Consider the following 18,420-nt stretch of genomic DNA (forward strand, 5'->3'; position numbering starts at 1 on the left):
GATGCAAACAATTTTTAGGATCATATTTCATCGGTGAAAACTTTATTACTTGGCTTACCTGATTCATATGATGGGAACGTATTATACATAGTACTGTTCATCTGGATTCCGGTCCGGGAACTCAGATGTACCCGGACCGGAACCCATATTTCAAACCAGAGTTGGAACTCGGACTAGGTTAGCTCGGGTTAAACCTGGGCCAATTCGGGTTCCGGGTTGCACCTTTTTTTTTTAAAACTCAAAAGCCTACATGTTATGAATGTTTTTTCATAAAAAAAATGTTGATGCATTATTCAAACTCTATTTATTTAATTTTTTAAATCAAAATCTACATGTTCATTGACCACCAATAAAAAACCACATGGAGAAGAGAGTAAAAAAAAACCATAAAATGGATGATTCATTGAACATAATATGTATTTTGTTTTTGAGTTTCCGCCCATTTAGTTGCTAAAAAAAAAAACTAGGTATCGGTTTGTAACCCCAAGTTCCGGGTTTAAAATCCGGTATCCTGGACTAGGTGTACCAGGATACCGACTTGAATTTGTTCTAGGCTGGAACCTATCCGGGTTCTAGATGAACAAGCCTAATTACACGGGTCTAAAGTTTAACAAAATTAGAGGTATGTTGCGTTTATACGTCCTCAGATATTGTTGTCATAAAAATATATATGATATGGGCTATATTTATGGAGGGAGAGAACAAGAAATTGGCTTTTGGGGGGGGGGGTGTTTCTTTGCCATTTTAATTTTTGCAAAAAAAGAACTTTTTTATTTGTGAATTAAAAGGGAAAAACAAAAGAATAAAAAAGGCACAGATACAGCTAAATTATTGAGGAGACACTTTAATAACTAGTAAGTCAATAATTCGAGGAATATCCAGTTGGGATCAAGTAGAATGGTGGTCCATTTAAGCCTTGTTTGGATATTAAAAATATCTTAATTCATTTCATCTTATTATTATAATTTTTTTAACTTTTCAAATATAATATAATAAATAATTCAACTTTTTCAAATTTTAAAATAAAAATAATATTAAAAAATAATATTCTAATAATATTTTATTCAGTTTTCAACTTTCATCTCAACTCATTATCTAAACAAATTTTCTACAAAAACTTTTGTAGCTCCCTTTTTTTTGGCCCTTTGAACCTCGAAACCCATTTGGATCGGACTAATTTATTTATTTTATTTAATTTTATACACTATAATAGACTCGTTTTAGAATAAATATTAAGTATTTTATAAATAGTTTTAAGCCTAGTTTGGATGGAGGAAGCAATTCAGCTCAGCTCATTTTTAAGCTATCTTAAATATCTAAACACAATTTTACCCACAAATGAGTGCAGTTCAATTTATAACTTATCTGGACCTCCCACCTGACAAACACACATCTTACTTTTTCTTTTCTTTTTATCAGCTGGACCACACAACATGTAACTCACTATTTGCACTGAAAATGATGGGTGCAAGTGCAACCACGTGTTGTACATTTTTTCATTGTTGCAAGTGCAACTTGTACGATAGCTTTTTTTCTTTATAGGTTTGGCACACAGTGATAAGAATGTCAAGTGAACAATGGTTTTTAATGATGAGGCCCACAATTTTTTTTTTTAACTTTTCATAACTACATCTAAACTCATTTTAACATCAAAATATATTTAAACTCATCTTAGATAGGCTATACAAAACTCACTTTATCATCTCAACTTATTACTATTTATAAAAAAAATTCAATATAATTTAACCTAACTCAATATACAAAAACAGCCTAAAATCTGAATACATGGATGTTTGAAATAGAGTAAGAGAACACTTAATGATATGGGTTTCCACTCAGTCTTGTTTTCGACTGATTTAATTTTAATGTGTTGCAATATTCGTTTCAGGGTATTTGTGGGCCCCACCCGATCTTGTTTCTGTTTAGTTTGTTTATGCAATCTTGATTTTATTTATTAAAAAAAAAAAAAAAAACAAGAACGTTTGGATATGGTGAAGCCCAAAAAAAAAATGAGGTTGTGGAATTTATTGCCGATCCTTCATGTACTTCTCAAGGGGGTCTACTTGCGTTTTGTCATGTCGCTTTCGCCTCATTAACGTTTCTGATGTAGTTTCGTTTTCTTCCTATTTGTTTATATTTTTTTGTAAAGATCTCAACAGTGTTGTTCATCATTGCGTAACTTTTGTCACCACTCCTTTCTACGCCTTCCATAGACTTAAAGCAGAATCACCCACTAACCTTTTTGAAAGATTGATGAAAACAGCATTTAGGAGAGTGCATATATAAATCTTTTATGCTCAAAACTTTCTTAATTTACAAGTACGTTGAATTTGTGAAGTCTGATTTTGTTGATGTGTTGGTCTAATTTGATGACCCGACGATGCCTTATAGTTTCTTAACGAATTTTTGAGGAGGTTTGGGCTCATAGGCCTGAACTGAAGAGATCGAAATTTTTTGACATTTGCAATCGAAAAAGCGTTAGATAAAAAGTTCGTTTGACACTCGTTCGACAGGTTATTTGAGCGAAGCTCAGTCAGATAGTTTGCTTGAGGCGCGCTCGACATTCCATTCAAGAGAATAACATAGAAAAATGAAAATTAAGATTTCCACTATATAACACTATAAATATGTAATTAAAGAACAACTTAGTTCACCCTTAGTGATCTAAAGAGTGAGATCTCGCCCCAAAGTGTATTTTGTGATTCTTCAGAATTAAATCTTCTTTAATTTTGTAGATGTAATCACGTTACCGAACCACATTAATTTTGTATCATGTGATTAATTTGCTTTTATTAGCTTTCACTTGTTTGTCATCATCGTTGTTTTTCACAACACAGTCATAACAAAACCAAATGGGAATCTAAAGGGTTGGTCTGGGTGGCTCTTGTATTTGGATTTGAATTGATGTTACTCTTTCAAGCCTATCCAAATGATTAATCTAGTAGATCATATTGGAGGACTATAGATTTGCCAAGTGAGTCCTAAAAGAATAGTGCAACCCTTAATAGTAGATTTTGTCATTTCGAATCACATTTATTGATATGACATATTATAAGTAGTTACATATGTTGACTAATTAAATAAACAACTACGGGTGAAAAAAAATTGGTGAACCGAAAAACTGGATAGGATTGAACTGGTGGGTTTAATCCGATACTAGGTTTGGGGATATTATATATTATAATATACTATAATATATCGATATATTATAGTATATTATAATATATCGCTATAGTCTATAATACAATTATAATATATGTAAGAGAATTTTTTCCACTTCATAAAGCCCACTAGGCCTCGACCCAACACTCAGCCTTGGGGCCCCCAAATCTGTGCAGAAGGCAGAACGTCTACAAGGGAAAGGCACTGAGTGGCCAACAAGGCAGATCAGCCTGGCAGTCTGTGGCCCTCGATTTGTTGGCACCAGATCATCTATGATTCAGAGAGACCAGACGCGAATTCAGGAAATCACGCCACATTAATGGCGTCACTACTGAGCTACACTCCACATTTATGGTGCTGTCTCATAGCCACGCCATATTAAAGAGTTCTGACAGCAAGAATTGCAGAGGAGGTACGAACTTTGTGGAGACAAAGATGATCCTCGCCTTTCCCACCCACGGTATAAATAATTAGTTCCAAGTACGAGAAAGCTTTCGAATCTCTAGACGCCTTTACTTATTTACAAGCTTCTAAGCATACTTAATAACTTTGGCATCGGAGGTTCCCCGGCCTCAAGACCACCCTCTCTTAGTTGCACTCTCCTTCGTCTTTTGCAGGCCCATTTTCAGAAGACCTGAGTTGTCGAAACCTGGTCAAAAGGTGTGTGAAACACGACATTAACAATATATATTATTATATACTACAATATATTATCATTATATCATTATATACTACAATATACTATAAATATACCGAAAAATCAGATTGAATCGGACTGGAATCGGTAAAACCGGAAGTACTGGTTTAGGAGTGTAACCGGAGCGGTATCAGTTTTTCAAATCTAAAAGTCGGTATATACAGAGTCGATCTTCAGTTCTAAAATATGTCCAAAATCAGACTGAACCGAACCGATTATACTCCTATAGACAACCACATAAAACCTATCACGTACGTCGATACCAAAAATTGCACAACAGCCTGGAAGGGGAGAAAAAGTCATTCCCGACCCATTGAAACGATTCAGGCTACGATCTGAGTGGTTTGGAGCCCCTGGCAGTAGTCCAATGTAGTTGTACGACATCCATACGTACATCCATGACAGTGAGTAGGAAAGAAATGCAGGATACATATAAGAGATGAAGACACACATATTCACATGATTCGACACTGGGCGTACGTCCACGGGTCATTTAGAGGTTGAAGAAGCTGAAGCTGAAGTCATCCGGAAGTCCCGTTTTCTTTTTCAGTCTGATCCCACTTTTATCATCTATCCATCCTTGCTTTATGTCACCTCTCTCTCTCTTTCTCTCTGTCTGTCTCTCTCTATGTCACATCCCACTTTCCACCTAACACACCTTATTTTCCCTAGCACTTGACCCCCTTCTCTTATTCTCTCTTTCCTTTTTATGAGATCCCTCCTTGGGGCTAGGCTCGGTAGATCGTATGGGGTCTGAGAAATTTTATTCCCTTCAATTGCTCATGATTCTTAAGGTTGATTTACTCCAAAAGAAGGCATTGAGAATCTTTAGTATAAAATAGTGACAGAGACAGTCTGTAGAGGTCCTTGGAGAAATAAATTTCAGGAGCGGATCCCTTGCTTTCCATTACTCTCGCGTTAAGTGATAAAGGTTTTCGAGCGCGAGGCAAGGCGGGAGATGTACTTGATCGCGTTAGATGCCAACACGAAACTTAGTTTTGGCGGGAGATGAGCTCGATCGTGTTAGGTGCTAGTGCAATGCTTGGTTTGGCAAGATAAGTGGGAAGTGAGCTCGATCGCATTAGGTGCGAGCTTGAAGCTTAGCTTTGGCGAGAGATGGGCTTGACCGCGTTAAGTAAGAGTGCATAGCTCGGCTTGGTGAGATAAGCAGGAGGTGTGCTCGACTAGATTAGGAGCGAACACAAAGCTCGCTTTTGTCTGAATATCGAGCTCCTGGGAGGTCGGGTGATCCCGACCTTTCCCACCTCTAAGGCGCAATAGGTGAGGTCGGGCAGTCGAGAGACTTGCCCTCCTATTGGGCACCTAGGAGGTCGGGCAGTCCCTGACCTTTCCCACCTTTGCGACGCAATAGGTGAGGTTGGGAAATTGAGAGACTTGCCCGCCTGTTGTCTCATCATGAGGTTGGGTAGTCGAGTGGTTGGACTTGCTTATTGACTCTTGACGAGGTGTGAATGAGGTCGAGCAAGGTCGGATAATCGAGTGGCTAGACTCGCCTGTTGACTCTCAACAAGGTATGAGTTAGCTTTGAGTTCATTTGTATGAATGTTTATCGTTAGCAAAGAATGTTTATCCTTATGATATTTTTGTTTTTTATGGTGTTAGTAAAATTTTGTCCATTAATGTGAATTGTTATTGGCGTTTCTGATAATAGCTGAATTATGCATAATTTTATTATTTTAAATAAAGCGTTGTCACAACTTTATAGTATTAATTCTTATATTTTTATTAATTTTAAAATATTTATTTTTCTTATGGGAGTTGCAAAAATAAATAAAAAAAATTTGGACATGAATGTAGAAGGAAAAATAAAAGAGTCGTGCTACACAAAAATCTCGCACTCTGCACACCACTTAAAAGCATATGATTTTACTTTTTTATTCTCGTATTTCATATTCATAAGCACTACACTCTGCACACCACTTAAAAATATGTAATTTGTATGAATATGAAATATGAGAATAAAAAGATAAAATTATATATATTTTTAAGTCGTATACAAGAATGTGATTTTGTCTAGAATTTTTCAAAATAAAATAAAAAAAGAAGCAAAGAGGTCATGAAAAGAGGTGCTCGCTGCACACGTTAGAAGGCTGGCTTGGACACGGCAAAAAGAAAAGGTAACGGAAAAGGTAACGTGAGATAAAGAAAAAATAAAAATAAATAAAAATAAAAAATAAAAAAGGGGAAGAGGTGTACGAGAAAGGAAATTAGCTTTTCAACTCTATAAATAAACAACAACCGGACTAGACGAGCACGCCGAACGGTGAACAGAAGGTAAATGACTTATACACATTATTTTTTATATTATTTTACATAATTATATTTTAAATGAGGATTATTTTTATAAAATATTTTATAAAAATAATATCATTTTATAAAAATATCTTCATCTTATAATATTATTATAAAATATATTATAAAAATATATTATGTGTATATCATTATTATGAAGAGAAATACCGAGCACCACAGAACTTGTTGGATGGAAATAAAATTGGAGCCCTACCTCCACTTTTATAGTTATGTTTACAACACTGTAATTTATATATTTTTTTAATTTTTTTTAAATATTATTTTGATGTTTATTTACATTCAAATTTTAAAATTTATTTTTATGAACATGTTTAACTAAGTTTTTAACTGAGGTTGAGGATGAAACGTCATTGATGAGTAGTAGTATTATTTATGAGATAGATTTTTCCCTCAGTTATTTATGCATTCAATGATATATTGTTTTTGCTTCATCTCAATTGAAAGAGATAGAGTTCTTGATATGTGTTAAATTATGTTTTTCTCGTGATTTAGAATAATCTTAATCAATTGAAAGTCTGATCTATAATTTTGTTAAAAATAAGATCTTATATTTTTTGTAATTTGTTTTAACAGATACAAGTGATGATTTGATTTTATATCTTTGAGCGAAGAAGAACATACTTTAGATATTTTCTTAAAAAAGGGTTTCAACGATGCTATTTTCCATGATAACAAAATTGATTTCTAGATTATCATATAGATGTTTGGAAAGAATCAATTTTCTATATTATTATGAATTAATGAGGTAAATTCCAAAACCTTAATTCATTCTCCATTAATAGTTTATTCGTTGTTTAGATTAGTTTGCATCTTTAGAATTTATTTTAATTCTTTTTATTGTGATTAGTTTATTAATTTAACTATTTCTTGCTTTGATTAGGGCTGCTGTAATCAAGTCGAGCCAAAAATCGAGCCAGTTTTTGGCTTGTCAAGCTCAGCTTGACTCAAAATACTCGAGTTTGAGCCGGAGCCGGAGCCGGAGCTCGAGATTCTTTTTTTATTCTTTGTTTGATCTCGACTCGATAAGCTAAACTCTTAACTCGAACTCGAGCTCAAGCCCATTCCTCAAATGAGTTTGAGTCGAGCCAAACTCGATCTCAAGCTCAAATTGTTTATTTTTTTTTATTTTTTGAATAAGATTTAATAATTAATAAATTAAAAAAATAAAAAAAAATAAAAAATCTAAAAATCTAATATTGAATTTATACAACCAACAAGTAGAACTTCTATTGAATTATAAAATTTTAAAAAATTTATAAATAATTAATATCTAACTAGTTGATATTTATATCTAACTAGTTATCGACTAATTAATATCTAACTAGTAAATAATTAATATCTAACTAGTTATCGACTAATTATTATACAAATTATAAAATATACTTATGAAGTATATTCACTATATAAACATAAGTAATTAGATTATATATTATATATTTAAGTATAAAAGTGGTATGCTTATATTATTAGTTACTACATATATACATGTGTATATATACATAGGTGTATGAATATATTTATCAATATATGACTGAGTTTTAATCGAGTCGAGTTAACGAGTCGACTCGAGCATAAACAGGCGAGTCTTAATGAACCTTAGCCGAGTCAAGTCGAGTTTTGTCAGGTATGTGTCATTTACAATTTGAGCGGGTATCTGCTTTCTCGAACGAGTTTTTTTCTTCACGAGTCGAGTTCGATTCGAGTTTAACCGAGCGAGCTATCGAACATACTGTTTCATTTACAGGCCTAGCTTTGATTAATTGATTGTTTAGTTCTTAATTTCTTGTTTTATTTTACAACTCATCTTTTTAAACTAGATTAGAATTTATTTGGTTTATATTTAATTGGTTTCCTACATTTTACAAGTCCCTATGAGTTCGACCTTGTCATGCTAAACTATACCTTGATACTGTTTATGCACTTGCAAGTATATTTAAAATTCCACAACAATTTCTATTTTGGTATTGATGTTAGAGTTTGTTTATAGTAACCTACACTAAGTGGTCAGGGAGCCCGTCGATCCATTGGGTCCATCTTAGGCAGTTACTGAGCCCATCAACTCGTTCCCAAAGGTGACCCACGTGAGGTGGTTGTGGAGTTTGGAAGCTCGTTCTCGGAAATAACCCGCTGACGGCAGTTATGGCACGAGTGTAAACACTTAGTATTTACTAGAAAAGATGTTGTGCTGGTGTTGCTATCTAGGTGAGGGAGGTCAAACAGTCAAGTGGTTGGATTTGCCTGTTGACTCTCAACCAGGAACTTAGCAAGGTTGCGTGTGATTTTTCCGTAAGGGTGGTCGAGCAGTTGAATGGTTGGTCATTCCTGTTGACTCTCACTGGTAAATGAATAAGATTGGGCAGTCGAAAGGTTGGACCAACAGTGATTTCGGCTTCTTAGTGTTTGAGCAGTCGAATGGGCCCTCCTATTGACTCTCAACTGGAAATGAATAAGGTCAAGCAGTCAAAAGGCTGGACCCACCATGATTTTGTTGTGAGGGAGGTTGGGCAGTCGAATGGCTAGACTCGCCTGTTGACTCTCAATGGGAAATGAATAAGGTCAAGTAGTTGAAAGGTTGGACCCGCTGTGATTTCACCATGAGGGAGGTAAGCACTCGAAAGACTAAACTCGCCTATTGACTCTAGGGGAGGTGTGACCTATCTTTTGTTTGACAGAGATGCTTGACCATGCTAGGAAAAACCAAACCGGTTAGTGTAGATAATCCAAATCACAAATGCGAGATTTGAAAACTTGAATCGCTTTGCTAGAGCATGACGAAGGTTTGAGGTGCACTGACGAGGCCGATGGTTAACCATGTTTTGGCAATGATGAAGGTCTAGGGTGCCCGCGATTCCAAGCAAGGTTGTGTATCCGGTGCCCCGTGTTGCACGGGTGAGTTCTGACAAGGTCTATTCTAGGGGTGTGTTGACACTAGAGAGATGAGGCCGTTGTTTCTAATTTTCACTTGACTAAGTTTGTCCATTGCTGATTTTTCTTCTTTTTTCTTTTCTCTCTCTTGTTTTTTTTTTTTTGGCTAAGACTGTTTATTACTAGTGTGCTGTGGAGGGTGCCTGCGAGGAGTTAGGCTTCTTTTCTATGGTCAAGGGACTTTGAGTGGCTGAGTGGTAGTTGAGGAGCTGTGTGTCCGAGCAGTGGCTAAGGAGCTAGGTGTCCAAGGAGCCGAGTGTTCCAACAGTGGTTGAGGAGCTAGGTATCCGAGTAGCGTCCGAGGAGTCGGGTGTTCCAGCAGTGGCTGAGAAGTCGAGCAGTGGCTAAGGAGAGGTGTGTCCAAGCTCCCATGCCCGGGTGGCTGCCATGGGAGCTCCCATCGGCGTGGCTGTTCGGGAAGGGAGATGTTGCGTCGAAGACAGACAATGCCGACGACCTCGCTGGTGGCCATTGGGTGCTTCATGAGCTCACAGGTGGGCGTCGCGAGCCTTAGGCCGTGTGTCCGTTGTTCTGGCCTGGCATGCACGTCCCCCCTTCATGTGATCTCCTTAGGGGTGGACGGAAATCATTGGAGGACCACGTGGTGGCCACCAGTCCTGCTAACGGGGCTCACAGCGGGCTGCCTTGAACCTCCTGGGTACACAACAACGTGCACAAGTTAGGTGCACTGTGCACGACCCTTGTGGACTTGGGCTGACGTGGTGCAGACAAAAACTACCAACGGTCCACGTGGTGGCCATTGGAGGATCAAATGGACTAGCGATGGGCTGCCGCAAGCCTCCCAGGTGCACGACAACGTGCACTCGTTATACACTATGCATGGCACTGTGCATGCCATGCACAACTAGGACGTGCACAATGCTATGCCTAACACGTGTAGGTGCACAGTGCCAGGGACTTGGGACGTGTATGTGTGTGTGCACAGTGCATTTAAGTGCACATTACTCACCCATGTTCTCCCCTCTCTTTTTGCATGGTGCACTCAAAGTGCACTAAACACTTACAACTTAAGTGGTCGAGGAGCTCGGGTTCCCGACCTTACACGTTGGGTGCATAAAAAGTACTTAAGTGCACAATGCACTTAACCGCTTGGGTAAGGAAAGGTTTACTTGGCCAACTTTTCGCAATAGTGTTGTTTATAAAAATAAAAGTCGAAAGGCCGAGAATACTTAACTGGAAAAATTTTATCTGCTCATTTGAAGATTATTGCGCATGCCAGAAAATCATCCTTCTCCCACTTTCAATGTAGAAAAAAAGTCACATCCCATGAATGACCCCAAATGTTGATGCTAAAATTTACACAAGATGCCAAAAGGAGAGAAATAGTCATTCCCGATAGATCTACAATTTGCGTCCAATACAGATGCCGCACTGACTAGTTTTGGAAAGGCGCCGAATGATTGAGGGGGAGAAAATTGGCAGATTTGGTCTCGGCGTAAATCAATGCGGTTAGTCGGTCTGCCATTAATGTCTCTGTGAAGGAGGAGGGGAGCGACGGACTATGCCTTCGGTGGGAAGAAGCGGACTTGCAATGGAAAAAACCAGAGGGAAGAAGAAGATTGGGGGGGGGGGGGGTTATTAATCCCAGGTCAAAACGACACTGTTTCATCTTTCTTTTTTTTTTTCTTTTTTTTTTTATAAAAGTCAAAACTAAAATGACGTGGCGGTGTCATTTTATATACGTATAATATAAAAAATATATATATAATTGGTCGGTTCCGCAGTTTGGGTTTGGTTCTTCAGATTGAAACTGGACTGGCTGGCTTCGATTTTCTTATTTTTATACCACCGACTGATTGGTTCTTTGCGTGTTTCGGCCGGTTCTGGACTTCGGCGGCCAAACCGCATTAGCAATGGCCAGTCCCCATTGGCGATGGCCAGTTCCGTCAATTTCTGTGCAATCCTAATTCCTAGTCGAATGTGATGATTTGGGCCTTCATCGGTGTGGTTTGGAGCCCTAGCAATAGTTCAGTGTAGCTGTATGGCATTTGTATTTACATCCATGGCAGTGAAGAGGAAATAAATACAAGAAAAATAAAAAAGACAGAGAAACACGAATTTACGTAGTTTGACACTGGGCCGAAATCTACAGATCGTTTAGAGGATAAATTCACTATAAGGTTTTATAGTCTCTCATGAATCCATGATCTTTTATCCTTGATGTCAAAAGAAGTCTGAGAAAAATTTATTTTCTGGAAGAGATCCTTTTGGAGCTCTCGTCGTGAGGTTAAAGAAGCTGAAGTTGAAGTCGTCTGAAAGTCCTATTTTCTTGTTCGGTCTAATCGCTCTTTATTCTCTTCCTATCCTTACTTTATGTCACCTCTCTCTCTCTTTATGTCACCTTACTTTCCCCCACCTTTGTCCCTCTTCTCCTCCTCTCTCTCTCCTTTTTATAAGATCACTCTTTGGGACCGGGCTTGATAGATGATATTGTGTTTGAGATATTTTATTTCCTTCATCATCAATAAATGTGATTAAAGATGATAGTCTAAGAAGAAGAACAACATTCCTGCTTATTGGGCGCTCAAATCCGGACATCTACATACCCAAGCAGCTTTTGTTTGTAGTAATGAAAATATAATGGGAATTTGTGCACCAATAACAATTTCAACAAAATCTTAAAATGCAGGAGGTATGACAAACTTTTATCAAGATTTCCTCCGAGACGAGGTTTGGATGGTGATCAGAATTGAAATGAGTTGGATTAGATTTATAGAGATGAGATGAGTTGATTTTAAATAAATAAAAAATAAAAAAATAATGTTAAAATATTATTTTTTAATATTATTATTATTTTGATATTTGAAAAAGTTGAATTGAGATGTGAGAAATTTAAATTGTTTATTATATTTTATTTGAGAATTTGAAGAAATTATAATGATGATGAGATAAAATGAGATGAGATGATATGAAACACTTTCTAAATCTAAACAAGATCTTAAAAGTTAAATAAAATATTGTTAGAATATATTTTTTTAATATTATTTTTGTTTTGAGATTTGAAAAAAATTGAATTGTTTATTATATTTTATTTAAAAATTTAAAAAAATTATAATGATTAGATAAATTAAAATAAAATTTAAAATCTAAACAACCCAGTGAACTCTGTAGACCTTCTCCGTGAGGTGGTGATTCGGTGAATGGAGGGTTTGAATCTAAACAACCCAGTTATTGTTCCATTTTGTCGTTTTATTTATTTTTATTGCATTTGTATTTGTCAGTTTATTTATAGGTTGGTCACTATCTCCTTTTATATCAATTTAATTATATGTTTTACAAAAAAATATGGTAATGACTGGTACGATATTAAGTATATATCAGATTATCTGTAAATAATAATAAAATAAGTTATAAATAATAATAAAAAAGTATAGATAATTTATAAATAGTAATAAGCTATTTGTAAATAGTAGTAAAGGAATTTGAGATGGTCTTAACAGCCAAATATAGCCAAGTTTAATTTGAATAGTAAGTTGAGATGAGACGAGATGAGATGAGTTGAGACGATTTATAAATAGTAGTAAGATATTTGAGCTGAGACGAAATGAGTTAGAAATAGTTTAAATTAAAATGTTTTATGAAATTTTAAGAAATGAGAGATAAAAAGTTGAATAAAAATATTATAAAATTAAAATATTGTTATAATATAATTTTTTAATATAATTTTTGTTTTGAGATTTTTTTTTTTAATTTAAAAGTTTGAAAAAGTTGTAATAATTAGTTAGATGAAAAAATTGAAAATTGAAAATTGAAAATTAAAAATTGAAAAATGTTTGTATTTATAATGTTTAAATATTAAGGTTGTGTTTGGATGTTGAAGTGAGTTGAGTTGAGTTGAGTTGAGATGATAAAATATTGTTAGAATATTATTTTTTAATATTATTATTATTTTGGGATTTGAAAAAATTGAATTGTTTATTATATTTTATGTTGGGATTTGAAAAAGTTATAATGATGAGTTGAGATGAGTTGAAATGAGCTTTGAAACCAAACGAAGCCTAAGATGAAATGGAATGAGATAGAAGCTTACTTCCTATTTTGATTACCAAGGCATTATGGAGGACAAGATGCGATGTGAGAATGAAAGATAAAAACCCAGAGTGGCGTGCAGTTGTTCTGTGGGTTAAAGGTGCCTTGCTTGATATTTTTTCTCAGGATCGGAAGTTCAAGAAAATGCAGATGAAAGACTTGAAAATATTCCAGGAATTAAATTGTTCTCTATCACCGATTGTTCAAACAATCCCAAAGGTTGTGGCTTAGTCGGAGCTAAGAAGAGGGTGCTTAAAGCTCAATGTAGATGGGAGCTCAATTGGGAATCCTGGAGCAGCCGGTGGAAGGAGCATCATTCGGGACTCTAATGGCAGAGTTTTGGCTGGGTTTGCACATCACTGTGGAGTGGCTTCTAACACTATTGCGGAAGGTCGTGCACTACTTGATGGCTTAAGAATGGCTTAACATATGGGAATCAACGAACTCATGGTGGAATCAGACTCTTCTGTGGTGGTGTGATGGATCCGAAGTGGAATGTGTCAGTTTTGGTATATGTGGGATTTTTGGGAAGAAATAAACGTATTGTTTCGATCCTTGAAATGCAATACAAGTCATATTTATAGAGAAGGAAATATGGTTGTAGATTTCATTGCCAAGGAGGGTGCTAAAAACAATAGTTGGGTATTTTCTAGATCGGATATTCGAATTGGAAAGTTACGTAATTTTTTGCGCATTGATTGTTGGAAATTTCTTTATTTACGCGTGTAATTTCATTTCTTATTTTTTAGTGTAAATGGTAGTTCTTCCGCCTTAGCGAGGATCTTGCAATAAAATTATCCTCATTTTTCTTTCCAAAAAAAAAATGATAGAAGTATCTCTCCATCCAAATCAGACATAATCTTTCTATTAGTGATCCAACAAATTTGCTTACACCTGGCTTTAAAACTTTAGAAATCATACACAATAATAAAAGGGTCCATGTGTACGAACCAGCCATGCATGGCCCCTCCAGACTCTTGGAAATTTCATTTCATAAAAAAGCTCAAGTGTAAATCTCATTTTGGGGATGGAGTGTGTAAATTCAACCACCTTTCACATGGTGTGTTTAGGGGTGTTAAAAAAAAAAAAAAAATCAGAAAATCAGTTGAACCAGATCGAACCGATATCGGCTCTTAAGAATCAAAATCGATCCTAAACCGATACGGTGCCGATTTTCATATTTTAAAAATTGGTTTAAACCGAACCAGATCGATATATATTTATAATTTTTGATATTATATATGATTTTTTTATTGTATTATATATATACTATTATATGCTAAATTGCTTATTAATATAACATGAAATTATAATCTTATTATTCAAGTTTATTATTATTATTATTATAACATAAAATTAATATAATGTCATATAACATAAAATTAATCTTATAACTTTTAATATAACATTTGATATAACATATAAATTTTAATCTTATAATATAAAATTAATATAACATAAAATTTTAATCTTAAACATAAACATTAATATTAAATTATTAATATAAACTTACTTTTGATATATATATATAATGTATTTATATTATAATATAAATAAACTAATAGTTTAATATGTGTAAATATCATATTATTACTAACATTGATAATCCGTAAAATCGGAAAAATGAGACCGAAACCGGAAAGATCAGACTGGATCAGACCGAAACTAAAAAAATCGAAAGTTTCGATTTCGGTAATGAATTGGTACGGTATTGGTTATTAAATTTCAAAATCGATGTATACTAGTTTAATTATAAAAAATGTACAAAATCAGATCAAATTACACCCCTAGGTGTTGACACAAAACCATGATCAAATGACAGAATTTGAATTTATTTATTTATTATTTTTTTTTTCTGTGCTTGTTTGTCCTTGGGATAAAATTCGAACCACGAATTCAAAAGGGAACAATCATGAGCTGAGCTGTCTTAACACATGGAGTTGGGGAGAGAAATATACCCCAAATAGCACACCTATGCATACTGTATACTGTCCGAGATTAGCTAAGCATGTCGGGCCATACAAACCTGAAAATTGATGACCAGCCATGTAAGCAACTTGAAATCGATGTCAATTGCATATATTGGCCTTCTCTTTGGCCCAACACCAACCTAATTAGTCTGAGAGTGCTGCATTATTGATGTACTCTCTACATGCATGCATGCATGCATGCAAAAATGTGGGGTATTGACAGCGTCAAAATTAACTCTAGAATGGCGCAGAGGTAAATGAAGCAATGAATCATGGGTCGGATGTCAAACCGATATGTGAGTGAAGCTCATAATAATGCAAAGCAAACAGGACCACCAGCCAAAAAGGGGCTGACCTTGCAATCTATATTTCTGAGCAAGCAGAGTGAGACTGGTGTCTTGCATACGGCCCCGATTGCTGTTTGCTGCCTAACGTGGGTTATTGTGAACCGTCCAATTCCCGTGAGGAAGGAGCGTGTGGCTGGTTGCATCATGCATTCACATGCAGTATTGTATTACCACTAATAGCAAAGCGAGACGGGGGGGCCCAGAGTTTCAGACAAAGTTGATCTTGATATGCCACCAACGGAATGGAAGTTAATCACCGCATCTATATCTTAAAGAGAGAAAAAAAGCAAAGAGACAATTAATGTTTGTCTTTGCAATGAAGTGAGAAGGAAAAGAGGGTAAAAAATCTCTTTTTAACACCATCTTTTCTCACTGTACTCCAATGTCTACTTGTATCCTCGGCAATTTAAGGTGTGTTTTGGCAGATCTTTTCGTTAGATCTTACATTCGTAGCATTCTTTCTGGTGTTCTCTATTTTCTTTTCTTTTTCTATATCCAGGACATAAGAATGGGAGGATGAGAGTATTCTGCATGTCTCAGGCTGTGAACTACTGACAGATTGCAAGGGAAAGAATTAACTCTGAGATTTTATAATGCCAGTTCCGCTTGCACCATATCCGACACCTCCAGTGCCATATACACCACCTGCAAATGGTATCTCACTCAGTTCTGCAGTAGATTGAGCTTTTAAAAGTGTAGAATCTCTTTCTTTTCGTTACTAAAGATTAAGAGAATGGTTTAGAAATCTAGGCATCTTTCCACTACATGGTGATGAGCCAGTTGTGGTAAGATTAGATTGTTCCATTTCTTTTTCTTTTTCTTTTCCCTCATTCCCTTTCTTGTCTGTAAATTGATAGACTCAATAGTCCATTGGTTCCGAATATAGGTTCAAAGAAGAAGAATCCATGCTGCTCATTAGAATAATACATTATTTGAGGGGTCAGTCAAATCAGAAGCTATAACATTTAGAACTGAAAATATTGAGCATGGTGAACTTCTTATATTAACAATAGTTGCTAGTTACTTAAATCTATTCTAGTCTCCTGCCATGCTCTGTTCATCATCGAAGCAACTACTCTTCTGGGAAAATTTTTGGTTTTTTGCATTAGTACAAAGTTTCCATGCTTCTATTATTTATTACTTCCGAGGTAGTTTATACTTTTGCTGACCATCAGGTGCACAGAGCCAGCTCGTGTGCTCTGGGTGTCGAAACCTTTTACTGTATCCGGTGGGAGCAACTTCTGTATGCTGTGCTGTTTGCAATGCAGTCACAGCTGTGCCACCTCCAGGTATGTTTCTTTCTATGAGTTCTTGGCTCATATAGCTCTGATATTTATATCAATTAAATGTTCAGTTTAGTTTTGAGTCTCTTTAATCTCAATTGGGCTAAGCTAAGCAAGTAGACAAGGACAAGAACGCCAAAGAAGACTCACTTTCTGTTTGTTTGACTCTTTCACAGGCACGGAAATGGCCCAATTGGTTTGTGGAGGGTGCCATACCTTGCTTATGTACATCCGTGGAGCAACAAGCGTACAGTGTTCTTGTTGTCACACTGTCAATCTAGCCTTGGAAGGTAAAACTATTGACTGCATAAACTGTTTTGCGAAATTAATTCATCTTCTTTCCTCCACAAATCTTAGCAATTGAGTAACTGCTAATTGGGAAAGCAACGTCATGTATTGTAACAGCAAACCAGGTGGCACACGTCAATTGTGGCAACTGCAGGATGCTATTAATGTACCAATATGGAGCACGATCTGTGAAATGTGCTGTCTGCAATTTTGTGACATCGGTTGGGGTCAGTATGCATTTCTTTTACACAGTGTACACTTTTATTGAACTAAAGAGTTTCTTGCTAATGTATGTGACTCAAACTAAAACCAGACTTATGATAATCAGGAAATTGGGATTTAACAGCTGTTTAAGGTTGATGAATAAATCCTATAGATATTCCTAAATACATACAGCTTCAAGGCATGCATATAGAGTGCAAGCCAACTACAATAGGAAAAGAAAAATAATTCCGCCCCCATCCCCCCAACTCGGCCTTGTTTGGGTGTCAAGGTATTCTCAGGTATTATGAGAATACCTCATTATTATTTATTATTTTATTATTATTTTTTATCTACTTTTTACTACTATTCACTATACCTCAGAATACCTCACTTTTTCACTCCTAAATACTTTTTCACTACTATTCACTATATGATGTTGAGAATTACAAGCATGTGTGTCTGATCTCTGGCACCTCAGAAATTCCAAGCAGTTCATTCTTCAAAAAGTGAGGATATTAACGGATGTAGTTCATATTGAATATGTAAAGGGGTAATAAATTCCTTTTTTTGCCTCTGACCTTGGGAGATGAGAGATTTATATTATGTAAAATATCAGCAGCATGAGAACTATATAGTTGTAAAACCTTTCCCTTTTCTGTGTATTTATATTTCCTTAAGTGAGACGTCATGGATGATGCAGGCCTCAGCAAGCACAACGGAACAGAAATTCCACAATTAAAATTTCTTCACAACTAAGTGGATATTACAAAGTCTACAACTTTGGTTTTGCATATAATAAAATTCCCTATCAGTGCATCTTTCAGCAAGCAGAGGATTTTCCCCCGTAATCACTTTGTATAGAGTTATTTTTTCCTGGCGTGAAGTCTTTTATGAATAAAGTATGGGCAAGTTGGATGTATGAAAACTATTCTATAAGAAGACTTTTCGAGTGCTTTTGAAACTGTTCAGATATATATATATATATATATATATATATATGAACTTTATTTTGGTTTTACCTTGACATGTGTGTATGAATGAAGGACATCATAGTACACGAGAAAAATTTTACATCAGATGCTTTTTGCTTTTTGGTTTGTACGTGAACTTAACACTCAATGCAAATTGTGTTGGGAAGCAAGTAGATATTTCTGAAACAT

The 18,420-nt window shown here is 35.6% G+C and overlaps 1 protein-coding gene across 3 annotated transcripts; it reads left to right on the forward strand.

The window, feature by feature from the left end:
• Positions 1 to 15,765: 15,765 nt before the first annotated feature.
• Positions 15,766 to 18,179, forward strand: LOC108994098 (protein LOL1). 3 transcript variants are annotated; one of them, XM_018969195.2, is made up of 6 exons: positions 15,766 to 15,896; positions 16,026 to 16,139; positions 16,661 to 16,774; positions 16,945 to 17,058; positions 17,174 to 17,283; positions 17,961 to 18,179. In XM_018969195.2, the coding sequence occupies exons 2-6, from the start codon at positions 16,079 to 16,081 to the stop codon at positions 17,997 to 17,999; spliced, it is 438 nt and encodes a 145-aa protein (XP_018824740.1). In that variant the 5' UTR covers positions 15,766 to 15,896; positions 16,026 to 16,078; the 3' UTR covers positions 18,000 to 18,179. The 3 variants fall into 3 exon arrangements, with proteins under 3 accessions (XP_018824740.1, XP_018824739.1, XP_035542583.1); XM_018969194.2 differs by having other exon boundaries at positions 15,767 to 15,896; positions 15,985 to 16,139; XM_035686690.1 differs by lacking the exon at positions 15,766 to 15,896 and having other exon boundaries at positions 15,916 to 16,139.
• The last annotated feature ends 241 nt before the right edge of the window (positions 18,180 to 18,420 follow it).

The sequence above is a fragment of the Juglans regia genome, chromosome 2 (assembly GCF_001411555.2).
Source record: "Juglans regia cultivar Chandler chromosome 2, Walnut 2.0, whole genome shotgun sequence".
NCBI classification, from domain to species: Eukaryota; Viridiplantae; Streptophyta; class Magnoliopsida; order Fagales; family Juglandaceae; genus Juglans; species Juglans regia.

Excerpts from the sequence above, each read along its gene's own strand:
- LOC108994098 (XM_018969195.2), top strand. The coding sequence starts at position 16,079 with ATGCCAGTTCCGCTTGCACCATATCCGACACCTCCAGTGCCATATACA. Across the intron at positions 16,775-16,944 it reads CACAGCTGTGCCACCTCCAG|GCACGGAAATGGCCCAATTG; the intron begins GTATGTTTCTTT and ends ACTCTTTCACAG. Across the intron at positions 17,284-17,960 it reads ATTTTGTGACATCGGTTGGG|GCCTCAGCAAGCACAACGGA; the intron begins GTCAGTATGCAT and ends TGGATGATGCAG.